The sequence below is a fragment of the Platichthys flesus genome, chromosome 19 (assembly GCF_949316205.1).
Source record: "Platichthys flesus chromosome 19, fPlaFle2.1, whole genome shotgun sequence".
In the NCBI taxonomy this organism is placed as follows: domain Eukaryota; kingdom Metazoa; phylum Chordata; class Actinopteri; order Pleuronectiformes; family Pleuronectidae; genus Platichthys; species Platichthys flesus.
The window spans coordinates 16268599-16283117 of NC_084963.1; the positions used below are offsets into that span (position 1 = coordinate 16268599).

The 14519-nt window shown below is 41.0% G+C and overlaps 2 protein-coding genes across 3 annotated transcripts; one reads left to right on the top strand and one right to left on the bottom strand.

Annotated features, from left to right (window-relative positions):
• Positions 1 to 3153: 3153 nt before the first annotated feature.
• On the top strand, positions 3154 to 7738 carry btf3 (basic transcription factor 3). 2 transcript variants are annotated; one of them, XM_062412723.1, is made up of 6 exons: positions 3154 to 3274; positions 4199 to 4267; positions 5109 to 5222; positions 5304 to 5505; positions 6341 to 6403; positions 7214 to 7738. In XM_062412723.1, exons 2-6 carry the CDS (start codon positions 4199 to 4201, stop codon positions 7258 to 7260), a joined length of 495 nt encoding a protein of 164 aa, XP_062268707.1. In that variant the 5' UTR covers positions 3154 to 3274; the 3' UTR covers positions 7261 to 7738. The 2 variants fall into 2 exon arrangements, with proteins under 2 accessions (XP_062268707.1, XP_062268708.1); XM_062412724.1 differs by having other exon boundaries at positions 3229 to 3337.
• A 487-nt stretch (positions 7739 to 8225) lies between these two features.
• Positions 8226 to 12180, bottom strand: ankra2 (ankyrin repeat, family A (RFXANK-like), 2). The gene is made up of 9 exons (XM_062412722.1): positions 12077 to 12180; positions 11113 to 11459; positions 10849 to 11007; positions 10689 to 10754; positions 10300 to 10397; positions 10054 to 10179; positions 9832 to 9898; positions 9640 to 9720; positions 8226 to 9022 (listed from the first exon to the last, which is right to left on the bottom strand). Exons 2-9 carry the CDS (start codon positions 11402 to 11404, stop codon positions 8967 to 8969), a joined length of 945 nt encoding a protein of 314 aa, XP_062268706.1. The 5' UTR covers positions 11405 to 11459; positions 12077 to 12180; the 3' UTR covers positions 8226 to 8966.
• Positions 12181 to 14519: the final 2339 nt, after the last annotated feature.

Consider the following 14519-nt stretch of genomic DNA (forward strand, 5'->3'; position numbering starts at 1 on the left):
CCAACATGTTTTGTTCCTGGAGACCCCAAGTGAGTTTGAACGTGGGCCTGGCATCCAAGCCAAGGAGTGGGTGGGTGATGTCAGAAGCCTGGATGACCTGATCACAGTAAGTTGTCCATTTCATTACCAAAGAAAGAATTAGTACCAAGTTTCTCTGTGGTTTGGAGACAGGAAGTAGATAAACGGTCACCTACTTTGTTTTAAATTCAGCTTCACCCACTGCTGAATGGATCCAATGATCTCCAGGACAGGAGAGAGTTTGTCAGTCTCCTCAAAGGCCTCCTACAGATTGACCCAAAGAGGAGGCTCACACCACAGAGGGGTCTCTCACACCCCTTTCTTGCATTGGTCCACATGATGGATGACATGGAATGCCCATAGTAAATCACTGGTTTCATTCATAGATGTACTAAAGGAATGAGTTGTTGTTTGTTTGTTCACAGTCTAATCCGCTGATTTGTGTTATTTTTAGTTTAAAGAATTGTCTGGACAAAATGGGAGTCTTACATTTGGACGATGATGATTTGGACTTTTGCTCAGCCGTACCACAGTCAGAGGACACAGGCTCAGCTGCTCGTCACTCCAGTGACAGGGCCGAAGACCTGGATTCCCCATGGGAGGAGACTGCAGACATTGATGCTGCAGAGGAATCACCTGAGAGATGAAGCTCAGGAGACAGAGCTCTATGAAGAAACTCATCCTGCCAGAGTCAGCAGTCTGAAGAGGAAGAGGACGTTTTAGGCAGAGTTGTAAACAGAGTAAGGTAAGTTGAAATAGTATAAATTAATTATAAATTAATTGTTAGGTAACATTTTCTTGTTTTTTTGTTTAACCAACTATTATAAAACCTCAAGATACACGTGTAATAATATTGAAAAAATGAATAAAATATCTTGATATACCATAGAGGATGTCTATGGTATATATCTGCCCCACACCATCAAGATAACGGTGACGTTTTGTGCAGCATTGCCATCTAGTGGCTGTGATGAGGTACTCAAGGTACTATTCTGAATTCAATCAAAAGTCTATTTGAAGAGAGGAAAACTGATGAGGAAAGTAATGACGGGTAAACAGGAGCATCCTAACATAAGAGGAAACATCATCAAAGCAAAATGGCTTGAAAGCAGCATGAAAGAAACAGCTGAGGTCCAAAAGGTCAAAATGGAATAAAACGTCATAATTACAGTATAAGACACCCTTTCCCCATTTAGGTGTGGGCACATGAAAATAGAACAAATACCAAACAAACTTCAGGAATCCATGTGGGCCATTAAAAGTCCATATCACATAATGAAGAACCTGGTGGGAGGGCTGGCCGGTCTTGGTTTGGTTCAATGAAGTATTTATTAATAAGCAATGAAAAAGGTATGAAAAGTTACAGCAAAGCAATGGGCACCAAAAGCACGGCCCGGCCCTCTAGCAGCACCGGGACAATCAAGAGTCGCACCACACAGACGGCGGTTGAAATTTTTTATAACAGTAGGCGTAATTCCAGCCTCTTGGCACTGGAATCGGGAAATGGTGAGGAGCACTCCCAGTCTCGCTCCTCCTCTGATAGTTGCCGGGCAAATCTTCACATAAACAAGCCTTGACTCAGCTGACTCCTTGTGGGTCAATGTTGTTGTTCATTGGAGTAAAGAATATTGTGTTCCTGCTCTATCGGCTGAATGTTCTGTTTGTGTAAACATTTGCATCCTCCAAACAAAACAACACATTTTTATCTGCCCGTCAGAACCTGGGGCAGCTGCTTGAACTCTGTGTGATGTTGACTAAAGCTTAGGAAGTTATGCTTTAATACAGAAAAGGTAGGTTATGAGAACAAGTTAAAGTACAGTGTATTGCATGCCACAGATTTACAGACTCCACAACAGACAGCTACTCTTATCAGACTTCTTATTAGGACAGGTGTGAGACTGACCAGCGATGTGATACACACACAATCTAACTAACTTCAAGATTAACACCAAGTAGCAACGGTTATTATAAGTCATTGTGTGAAGGCCATATATATCTGGCCCAAACTGCCTCTGCCCCCACCCTCCTGCATTTGTTTAGAGTTCAGTTCTATTGCCATCTTCACAGACACCCATACACAGACAAACGTAGATTTAAAATCCCAACAGTCCCCCCCTTTTACTGGCTCTACACTTTTTTTCTATTGGGACCAATGTTCATTGTTTCAAAGTTTCTACAGTAAACGGTTCCTCTTTCTGCACAAGAGGAACTCTGAATTTTTTCAAGGCGAACATGCACCTGTCACTTTAGTTATTAATTTCATCTTCTTCTTCTTCTTTAAACTGTAAATGCTTCTATCTAGGGATGCACCAATATGGAACTTCTTGGTCGATACCGATACCGATATATCTAAAACAACAATCTGGTTGATAGCCGATACCGATATTTGTTTATTTTCTTTTTGTTGTTATTCATTCACCCTTTTGTCTCAGAAAAATAATTAAATCATTATTTAAAAAGCACGTGCCCAGCCGCAGCATGTGCCCAGCGGTTTTACCACAAATATGAACATCTGCCAGTGATATCGGTGAAAGTCAAGTTTATTACCGATAAGCCGATATCAGTAAACAAGGCGAATATCGGCCGCTACCTCACTACTTCAATCATATTACAACTGCTTCGCACATAACTGCTATTTACCACATCCTGTAGATGTGCATTACATTACTTACCTTGCAGTATTTCTGCACTCTCATCCACCCATCATGCACTAATCTTATTAAATCCACTGTGTGCCTTGTGACTGCATACGGTGTGCGGTGTACTATGTATATGTTCTGTATACGTACATGTTTACACAGGGATCAGAGAGAGAAACAGCATTTCAAAGAAGTTTATGGTCTGAACATATGGAATGATTGACTTTGACTTGATTACCCCGTATTGTTGCCATGATGGAGATCAGCCCCTGTTACTGTCTGTATCAGTTCGATGAAGGGTTCAAGTGATTTGCCTTCCACATACAGACAGAGACACACAGATAGATGTTTGTGGAAATAGCAGGTAGATAAAAAGGATAATGATCATATGCATGTATAATATAAAAATGCACGTGGGGCAGTTCAGAAACATGTCCATATCTAGCCTGAACTTTCGGCCATTGATTGATGGATGTTGTTAAGGTGTTACCTGCAAGTATAAACTCGGGGCAGAAGTGTCCCAGGGGCTGGCCTGCTCTTTTGTGCCTGCGTCACTTCCTCCCTCCTCTCTCTCGCTTCCATCTTGCTCCCCGCATGTGTCTGCTGTTAGTTTACAGGTCAGTGAGGAGCTTTCAATACCTTCTTCCCTGCTCCGTTTCCCCCCGAGCCGACGGCCAGAGGTAAACGAAAGCCTTCCCTCGCCGGACGGCTGAGATCCGCGGCGGTGCGAAGCTAATCCCGCTGACAGTGTGTGTGTGTCCGCGACTGACAGGCCGTCCTCGGGCTCACAGTTAGCTCCGAGGCTAGCCCAAGTTAGCCTGCAAGTTGGAGGCTACCGGAGCTAAAACCGCACCTTGTTCCTGCGCTGCGGTTTGCTTCAGTTAGTCAGCAGCCGTTAGCTTGAACCCACCCCGACGTCAGCTGCGGTGCTGTTAGCTCGTGGCGTTTCCTCTTCGTCTTGTTGTTGTTGAGCCTCCCACGCCTGTTGTCCACAACACGGACAGACGAGTGAAAGGGTTAGCTTGTTGCTAATTACACTAACGGCTCGTTTGACTGTGATTCTGACAGCAACTTGTCGCTTGTGTTCATTCAACGCACTCCTGTGATCACTCTGCTCCCTGTGCGTGTGTTTACATGCGTGCAGTGTTCAAATAGCATTAGCCTCATTTCTCCGCATCTCTTTGCACCTTGCATGTCATCAGGATGCTGCCAGTTTCCCACGACTTGACACCCATTGTTAGCCAAGTTTCACAGTGGTGATCTAATCTGTATGGACATAATATCTAATAATCTATATACATTCAAAGTACATGTTCTCAATCCATCACCCCTCCCCACCACCACCTCCACCACACACAAACACTGTCCATGTCTGCTTGCGGTGTGGTTTTGACAGTATAGTTGTCGCTTACAGGGCTTATTGGCATCAGAGTGATTGAATTTGTGGTTAAGATTCAGGGCAACCCTGGATGCTGCCAATATGAATATCAGCTGTGTCTAAGATGCTAACATAATCGTGTATGTTTTTTATTTTTTTCCAGATGAAAGAAGCAATTATGAATCAAGAAAAACTTGCTAAACTACAGGCACAAGTCCGCATCGGTGGAAAGGTAATAAAAGCAACGTTAAATATTCACTTGTCCAGTAATGCCAATTTCTTGATACTTTAATACACTGACAAGAGAGTCAAAACCAATTTCCACAGATTTTATTATAGTGCAGTGTTTTCCCCCAATAATTATTATGCAGCGGCAGTGTAGATCAAAATTATCACCACCTTTGTTTCTGGATCATGGCAGACACACATTATGAATCTGTTATCCTTGTACAGTTCTGTATTACCCTGATGCATATCCTCCCTCCTCACTCCGAGGCCTTGAGGAGGCAGACACACACACACACACACACACTCCAGACAGGAGAGAAGTTCTTCCTGCTGAGTATGATACAACGCGTTGGCCCACTGCAAAGATTTACTTAAATAAAAAGCTGGAATAACAGATGGTCTAACTGGGAGGGCTCTAACCAGAGATGACCGTATTACTAATGTATGTGTGAATGAGAATTTAGATGCTTTGCAGGACTATGAAAATGTCTAAGAATATTAATCTAGTGAAATGAGATGCTCTACATGAAAAGCTCATGTAGAGCAGCACTGTACAGTGAAAGCTCTGAGGACGTTTATATCTTGTGTCCATGACAACCTGCAGTTTTATATCTTGCATCAAAGCAGCAGTACCTTTTTGTGTACAGTCTTCACAACACTGTGTACTGAACATTGTACTGTGGGCCCGAGAGTGCACTATGATAAATAACAAACAGCAGACCTTGGGCGAAAACGGTACAATATCTAGAATACATGTTATATTGAATCTACATGATGGTGCCTAAATAAGAGCATTAAAAAATGGGAATTAAAACAGAAATATGTTTTCATCAATGTCTCCTTAGGGTAGTGCTCGCAGGAAGAAGAAGGTTGTACACCGAACAGCAACCGCAGATGACAAGAAGCTCCAGTTCTCCTTAAAGAAACTTGGTGTCAACAACATCTCTGGCATTGAAGAGGTATTTCTGAGCCTTTGTCTCAAGTCTTGTCCCACTGTTATTTAAGGTGTTTTCACCATTGTTTGTTTTGACCCGTTACAGGTTAACATGTTCACAAATCAAGGAACAGTCATCCACTTCAACAATCCCAAAGTGCAGGCCTCCCTCGCCGCCAACACTTTCACCATCACTGGCCACGCTGAGACCAAGCAGCTGACAGAGATGCTGCCGGGCATCCTGAACCAGTTGGGAGCAGACAGCCTGACGAGCCTCAGGAGACTCGCAGAGGCCCTGCCCAAACAGGGTCAGTGGCCAATGACACTACTGCAACATTCACACTACTACAATTTTGTTTGAAAATGCATCAACTCTGCTACGGCTGCGCCTGGCGTCCTATGTACACCTGAGTTTAAGAGGAGCTAAAACAGACGTTCTGGTCCGGTTCATTTTGAATACTCCAGCACTGTGTTTTTAGTCTGGATAGGCAGAAACAGAAGTTTGGAAACAGTGATGTATAAACTCATGACTGCTGGCTGATTGGCTGACTTAATTTACAACGTAGCCTTTGCACATTCGTCCGGCTCCTGTCACATGACACCTTTCCGGAATCAAGCTAACGGCATTAGCCTCGGCTACCAGTGTAGAACGCAACATGTATCAACAATTGACACGGCTGCTGATCCTTTTGTCTTTGCTAACAGCTGTTGTGCAATTAAATCCTTATTACAATGTTACAACTGCTGACGTCTGACAATGAAATGCTTGTGTACCACCAAGTGTAAGGGAGTTGTCACCTGATATGCATTTTCAAGCTTGTTAGTATGGACAGGGATTAAAGCTGATAGTCTAAACGCTTGTGCAGACATAGATTGTTAAAGTCGTATGGCTTTAGCCATAAACTTATTTAACATGTTGAATTGCTTTCTAGCAAGCAGTAGAGCACAATGTGGTGAACATCAGTCAAGGCAAAGAATCACTGATATGGACACACAGTCACACTATAGGTTCATATGTGTCATTTCTGTTTGGTCATAATGAGAGATGTGAGTCCTGCCCTCAGGACCTGCAGCTTGATTATTTCTGGCAGACATTAAAACGGCTCTTCAAGTTTCTCAAAATCCTTTTTTCTGCTCTCACAGCTACAGATGGAAAAGCGCCGATTGCAACAGTAGAGGAGGAGGATGAAGACGATGATGTTCCAGGTGAGCGCAAACACGTCCCACTTGTGTTTACATTCAGTCGTCTGTCTGACTCAAAATAAATATTACTTCAAAATGTATTAAGTAAAAACTGGTTGCCTTGAAGTCTTGCTCTGAAATTGTCCTTCACCTATTATTGCAGGAGATTTGTTCTCCCTCAGTTAAAGGATCGTTCATCAGTTACTAGACGATTGTGCAATGCAGCTTTTCGTTTGAATCTTATCATCATTGTTTATAATACCTTTAAGATTCTGTTTGCTTTTCTTTGGTGATGAAAATGGCCCAAACACATGAGGATGCCATTACAATAATCTCAGCTTTTCCCAGGACCTCTCTCTTCTCCATCTTGTTACACATGTATTCAGCAATAGGAGCATTCAAAGCCTGAGGACACAGGGTTAACAGCTATAGCCATCATGCTGTTATTGGCATTAAGTTTCCTTTTTGTTCTCTCACTGAAGGTGCATGTTTACTCAGACGATTTGAATTGTTTCAATCTGAACCCTCGAGTCTTACTCAGAAAACCCCTGATTTCTGAGTAATTTTCGCCAACCGTGTTGATACTGTGCACCATCATTTGTACAGCTGTTTTCAGTAACTTTACTGAAGTACTTTCAAGGGCCTCATGTGCTGAGCACATTGTCGTTTAAGTCGAGGTGGGAAAGATGTGCAAAGCAGTGGGATTCCATTACATCTAGTATCATGTTTCAGATAAATGCACTTTTCCTGAATTGTGCTCTGGCACCTCTGAGAGTCATTTTCCTTTTTCTCTCTACTTCAGTCAACTTACAGCCAAATCTTTTGTTGTTTCAGATCTGGTGGAGAATTTTGATGAAGCATCCAAGGATGAGGCTAACTAGAGGAAATGGGACATCCCGGAGTGTCAAAACTTGACAGGACCATGTGGGCACAAGATGTTTTAATGTCTACTTTGAGAGTTGGAAAGTTAATAAATCACCAGAGAGGATGTGAAATCAGTCAACTTTTGGTTGTGAGCATTCTGTAACATGTGCAACACCTGGGCAAATTCTTTACGTACTCTTAAGTCAATTATTTTTGATTCACTTTTTAGGTTAGTACTCTGAAGTATTAAACCCAGGGGTAGCAGTATTTAAGCAGGAGGTATTTTAGTACTCATTCCACCTCTTTGCCACCAGACTCTCCAAATGCTTGTTGTGCTCTTTGGTCCAGTCAGTGATTGTGTATAAAATGTGGTGTTTCAGGCTCATGCTGTGCATCTGTTTCCTCCATGTTACTGAACCTTCATTCTTTGTGGCCTCGCTGAAACCACTGTACCTGGAATAAACCTTTGCTACTGTCAATAAATTGACAAAATAACTTATTTGTTTGTTGAAGTTTAACAGTTGGAGTACTGTAGTTTTCCTTCTGTAGTTTTGGTCAGCATGCTGCAAGTTTGCAAGTACATCTTTGAGAAGTAAGTTTGCTTCAACATGAAGTTTTGTTGAAGGAACATTTTACTATAAAATAACAGTTATATTTTACCTATTTTCTTTCTCATACTGCTTCTGTCATGACTGCATCATCGGATGTAATTTAATAAATAGAAATGAACCTGTAGCATTAAAGAACTTGCAGGCACATTTACTTGACTGGTTGCTGCTTCTGACATGTTGGGGGAAATAAAAAAACGTTTTAAATAACTGCTGGAATTACATAAAGTGCAATTTTAGCAATAACTTATAGAGCAAGGAAGCAGGATGAAATACCATAATATGACCCCAAGTATTTTAAAACTATTTTACTATCTCTTGCTGTTTTGATATCAAGCATTGACACCGTTATTTGTTTAATTTTCTCCCCATGACAGCGACTTGTATGTTTTATAAAGATCTTTTAATTAAATAACTTCAACATACAGCAGCACCACAATAACCACGTGGGACATTTAAAACAAGGTAATAAAAGAGACAACATGCCTGGACATTAGTAGAACTCTACAGAGAAACAAATGGGAGTTACCACAATAAGAATTTGATCACATTACAACACAACTTTTCAAATAAATAAGTACAAACGACACAAGGATGTTCAGAATCAACACAAAGCTCAGCAGCATCATGAAAGCGCATCATCTGTGCCACGTGCATTTCAGTCTGGAAAAATGCTGACTATGAAAACCAGACCGTTTGAACATGAACCAAACCAACAATAAAACTCTGTCACAATTGAAAATCCTTCGTTAAAATGATCCCATATTATAATGAAGTCAAAACAGAGCCACCATGCTTAGCTGAAGATCAAATAAACCTGCTCTCCACTGCTTATATTGGCAGCACACTACTGGTGGAGTGCTGTGCATGCTGGGTTGTAAACAAGAAGTGAACTAACCATTTCGTTTTTTGAAATCCCTCCATGAATCCTGCTAAGATTTGAAACTCCATATTCAATGTGAAGTGTTGAGTTTGAAAGGTTCAAATTAATAATTCATACAGCAAAATCCTTCATGAGCATCATACACGATGTTGATGGAACAAAATATTCCTGTTGGCTGATGACGTGGGCGTGCTACATGATTGTCCAGAAACCAGTGATCAAGTGTCCCAGTTCACTCTCTGATTCCCATCAGTAACTTCAGTAAGTGGGCCTCCATCACTTGTTGAACTAAACAGAAACAAACAGTGTGTTATTGTGTGTCATGTCAAAGGGGAAAACTGTTGCAGAGGAGAGTGATTGTGTTATCTTAGCTGCAAATTTTGCTCTCGGAAATAATAATAATAATAATAATAATAATGGCTTATATCTATATAAAGCCTTTCCCAATGACGTGTTACATATATTTGTGAGGACATAACAGTAGAGAAAAGAAAAAAGTAATAATACAAGTACAGAACAGGTCAGAATTTAGCAGCAAGGTGGAGCATTAACTTAGTGAAGCTTTGTCAACAACTTGTTTTCTGCTCAGATCCATGTGAAGTATTTTCCTCATTTAAAAAGCTGAGCAGCAAATTAAATACACATTCTCTGATTGTTTAATGTATTTTTTGCCTTCTGTCTTATAATTAATTCATGAAAATATCAGAGCGATAGAAATAGTTTAGGTGTCGAAAAAGTTGAATACCTCGGCCAAGGACGTTAAGTTTTCACCACTGGCTGTTTGTTTGTTGGTTTGTATGTTGTTTTTTTAAGGCAGTTTTTGATATTTCCATGTGAAACAAACAGTCTGTGTCTCATGTCTTTCAGCCCTAAAGCTCAGACTGTATGTTTATCTTTTCACATACCATTCCGGTGGCCCATCGCCACAGCCATGTCCATCGCATTGAACCCAGAATCTGACTCTATGGTAGGGTCTGCACCACTCTCTGCAAGACATACAAATGTACATGAAAATAATTATTGTCCATCTTAGATAAATGTTTATACAGATGGATAATGGCCAGAGATGAGGCCGTCATCAAAAGATTTGTCCTCACCTAACAGGATTTCAACACAGCGGACATGGTTCCCGTGGACAGCGTACAGCAGGGGGGCTCCTCCGTTCTGAAACCCACAGGGGCAACATCACTTCAAGACGTGTTGATACCTATATTAAACGCTGACTACAAAGTAAGTGAAATATCTCCCTTATAATAGTTTTATGGTCTTATTCAACTTAACCAGGTCCAGTGAACATAAAAAAACGTTTGTATTCTTACCCAGTCATATTCGTTGACATCAACACCACAGTCGATGAGCATCTTCACAATATCAGTGTATCCCTTACTGCAAGCCAGAGACAAGGCACTTTCCCTCCCTTTGGCCAGGACGTTAGGGTCAGCGGCCTATAGCGAAGAATGACACAGAAGGAAAACCAGTTTATAAATACAGATGTGATACAGATGTAGCTCTGATGGTATAAAACCATTAGATCTGAGTCATATGGGAAGATCATTTTTTCATACATTTTGGAGCAGAAACTCGACAACAGCGATTTGTCCATGTGCAGCTGCCCACATCAGGGGAGTGAAGCCCTCCTCGTCTTGGTGATTGATCACAGTCTCTATCAACAGGACGCGTAAAAAAAAATTCATCATCAATATACACATGTTAAAGTGGGTGGAGCTTATCTCAGCTGGCACTGGCAGACATGGAAATATTTAAAATAAAGATAGAACTTCAAGTAGAACTAGAACCATAGAAAATTACTTATTCTGTGGAACTCAAAATAGTTAATAAATGATATACTGTATTAACATATTAGACAATGTAGTGTCAGGATTATCAGGAAAACTCGCTCTTTCTCTCTCGCTCTCTCTCTCTCTATATATATATACACCTGAGGACTGCCTACCTTGTTCAATCCTGCTGGCCAGAAACACCATTTCTCCTTGGGCTGCCAGCTGATGAATGGACAAAGCTGAGAGGAAACGTGTGTATCGATTAACATGTGGCCTTGATTCATTTTAGATACAATTTATAACGAATTAAGTCAATGCAACGATGCTACTCACAATGCACCAGAAGGGGTGTGGAGGAAACCTCATTGCCGCGGTGTTTGTTGGTGAGGGTGGTGGACTGCTTGATGGGGGAGAAATGTTTGGTTGTGGACGGTGTGTAAACATGGCGCACTTGGATCCCTGGCGAGGGGGAGGTCTGGATATTGCACTCGGCTGAAGGAGAGGGAAGACTCGTATCAATTACAGCCTTTTCTCACAAGATAACACCAGTGATTGCTTAAACAACTGGTAGACAAGGTTCCACCTCTTCCTTCTTACCTTTGAATAAAACCGAAGCCACCTCCAGATCGGAGTTCACCTGGTCCTGGATGTTCTTGCTGTCTTCTTCGTTAAGCGACTTGACGAATCTCGAGCAGACGTTCATGTCAAAGCGATTGGGCAGGATGAACTTGATGCCCATGGCCACATTTTGGGTGCCTGGGTCATCTGGGCTTGTGCCCTCAGTCTTGATGGCACTTAAGTCTGGCATCACACAGATCCCCTCCATGTCCTCAGGCCCCATGGAACACTCTCCTGTCCCATCCGAGGCTGACGTGCTGCTGCTGTCCATCCTCTGATCACTCACGGAGCCGTCACACTGAGGTCAAACTGAAGCCACTGAGCGCCTGAAATGCAGATACACTTTAATGTGAATCTATGATATGATCCCAAGCAGCCATTCACGCTGAGCCAAACACAAGAGGATGCAATAACTGTGAAAGTGCACATCTTATATTCACATTCTATTCAAAAGCCAATTAACCACATCACATTGTCTTTAAATGCAAACAACTACTGCAACTTTGCACACTCATAGTTTATCATCTCTTATTTAGTATCTTCTTCAGGTGCTTATTTGTTGTTCTATTATATTAACTACTTTACTGTGTATTGTAGTACTTTATTGTGTATCATTGTCTGACAGTACGTTCAGTTTTAGTACATTTTATGTTTATTACATTATATTTTTAGCTTTTTTTCTTATTCGCATCTGTTTTATTGCTACTTCGCTCTATGTGCAAAGCCCTTGACTTGGTGCTATAACAAAATAATGTCCAGATTTGGGATCATTACATCGATCTATCTATCGATCTGTTAGCTGTCAGTTAGCATGCTAGCTATCGTAACCTTCCATCAGGGACAGTAACTCACTGACCGGCACTAATGCAATCTAAAATTGACACACATTATGTCTATAGAGGTATATAAAATCTTTTTGTTCAGAAATGAAAAAACAACTCACTTGGTAACACATTGTTTTTCTCTGATATGTGTTCCTGTGCGCTCGGCGTTCGTGTACATGTGCGCATGCGCACAGGATGGCGTCCACAAAGACGTCCGGCCACTATTAACCTCCCCCCTTTGTTTTTCCTTTTTAGTTCCGGAGCCTCAAAATCATGCTGATACTCAAACTGATATAAAAAGCTGATACTACACGGGTATACTTGTTTAGTTATCTACAAATAATTAATCTAATGCAAACAAAATGCACAATCTGGATGTCACAGTAGGTTTGTACACGTTTCACTTATCTGTAGTTTTAAAACATAAGAAATTTACACACTATTTTGATAATATCAGAGTGGACTTGGTAAAAAAAAAAGAAATTCAAACACATATACTATGCCATTGTTAAAGAAAATGACACAAATGTTGTCCACGAAGAGTCTTACAAAAGGTGTTCTATAGTCAATATATCTCAATTTTTATTTGGCTCAGTTTTAATGTGACGTCTAAGACCTAAAGTTAGTGATTTGCTTATGGTGTGATTAGGCTCTGCAGTATAAACAGTGTAGAAATCCCTGTAGTATTTAGCCAATTCCCTGCAGTCGTAAATACGATGATAATAGATAGATAATGGATTTTTATGTAGGCTGTGATCATGTTATACAATCCAAGCTTCCCTGTTTATACATAAACTGAACAATTTTATGACAAGAGAACAAAGAAAATATTGTTTTGCTGACAAACTCAACCGCTCAGTCCCAATTTAAAGAAGTGTGTTATCAGTGTGATTGAGAAAACACGTGAGGGTAAATTTATTGAATAAAATGTTTGATTATGGCTTTGATGAAGGAGGAGCCTTCTGTTTTGGTATTTTTGATTTTGTGCAACGTTGTTTATTGATATTTGTCCATCACACCATCAGGCAGTTCAACAGGCAGACAGGGAGGTCATTTAGTTTCTTATTTGGAGTCTTTAATCAGGAGGTGAAGGGTCAGGGCTGTTCCACCACGGTGCTCTGTAGACAGACACCAGGGGCTCATCGGGATTCATAAGCTTCCCGAGTCAGCAGCAGTGAGTCGCAAAGACCACATGTAACTCTGGTTCTGGCCAACTTGTTTTGACAGTGTATGAGTCTCAGTGAATCCACAGTGTGCTGCACTCATTACCTGCAGGACAGCAGGATCACATGCACGGAAAACAACAAGTCCAGATTTCTTAGATCTTATCTTACCATCTCTGGACATCCCTTGAATTTTGCAGCATAGAAAAACAAACGTGAAATTAAAAGACGAACCGTGTTTTATGTTATATAGAGAACTTCCACAAGATGGCAGAACTGTACCTTCACTCACTTTTTTATTTACTCGTTCACTTGTGCCAACAGATGGCACCACAGTCTCAGAGGGTATAGTTGCAGTGCATGCAGGGTTTGTGGGGTTTGTTCATCTCAAAAAGGGCCTCTAACCCTCTTATCACCTCATTTAAGCCAGAAAACACACTCAGGGTTGAACCTGTTGGATTAACTCAGCTTGCTGACTGTGTTAAAAAGTGTTGCGTGCCAGTGTTGTTGTTGCCCGTCAGCTCTGACATCATTTAAGATGTGTAATCTGTAGCTCATTATCAGTCAGCGGGATAAGTCTGGGAGCAGGAAGGGTGGGAAAGTCGTCCTCTCGTTTCCTGTTAACGTCACGTGTCTGTGTCTTCTGTTGTCTACCTAGAGTTACAATCCAACTGAGAGAAGGACGATTTACAACCGGAGGAAACGGAGGAACATTAGGAATGAAAGTATTCCATGTAAAGTGAACACTGGTATAAAACAGTGCTGTACTTTTCACATCTTTCACTGCAGTTCATTATATTAGTAGTAATATATTTGTGTCACGCTGAATGTCAATGCATAGTACTACTGTCACCTTACAATAACTATAATTGTATTAGAGGTAAAGTGCATAGAAACTATAAGGAAATAATTCTCTTTCTATATAATTTTCTCATAGTGACTGTTTACAGATCTTAGTGTTTTTGCCTCTTCAGATGTAGCTTTGTATATTAACATAGGGAGATGGTTTGCCATGTTGCACCACCATGTTTCCACAGTAGCCCAGAATGGACAAATCAGGGAGAGATCACCTTTCGCATTTAGACATTGATGCAACAGCGGGAATTACGACAGACAGAGAAAAGCCTCACCCTTAAAGTGATCCCATGTACAGGATAATGATCGATGAGAAAACATAGCTTAGGCCAATTTGAGAGGAGTCTCAAAGAAACTTTACAGAGTAAGATAAATGAAGGTTGAATAAAATTAGTGAGTAGCATTTTATGAAATGCAGGATCCAGTATTATTAGAGCTTGACCCATTTCATTCAAAGTCAAGATTTTGGTCTCTCCTATTTTTGACAAAAAACTTGACAAAACCGCATACCCAATTCATACCTACATCATTTCAGACTCTTGAC

What these genes read in the sequence shown, in the direction of transcription:
- btf3 (XM_062412723.1), top strand. Translation starts at nt 4,199, where the DNA reads ATGAAAGAAGCAATTATGAATCAAGAAAAACTTGCTAAACTACAGGCA. An exon ending in AGAGGCCCTGCCCAAACAGG is followed by an intron (nt 5,506 to 6,340) that starts GTCAGTGGCCAA and finishes CTGCTCTCACAG; the next exon opens with CTACAGATGGAAAAGCGCCG. An exon ending in TGAAGACGATGATGTTCCAG is followed by an intron (nt 6,404 to 7,213) that starts GTGAGCGCAAAC and finishes TTGTTGTTTCAG; the next exon opens with ATCTGGTGGAGAATTTTGAT.
- ankra2 (XM_062412722.1), bottom strand. Translation starts at nt 11,404, where the DNA reads ATGGACAGCAGCAGCACGTCAGCCTCGGATGGGACAGGAGAGTGTTCC. An exon ending in GGCCAGCAGGATTGAACAAG is followed by an intron (nt 10,398 to 10,688) that starts GTAGGCAGTCCT and finishes TCCTGTTGATAG; the next exon opens with AGACTGTGATCAATCACCAA. An exon ending in GGCGATGGGCCACCGGAATG is followed by an intron (nt 9,023 to 9,639) that starts GTATGTGAAAAG and finishes GTTTCTGTTTAG; the next exon opens with TTCAACAAGTGATGGAGGCC.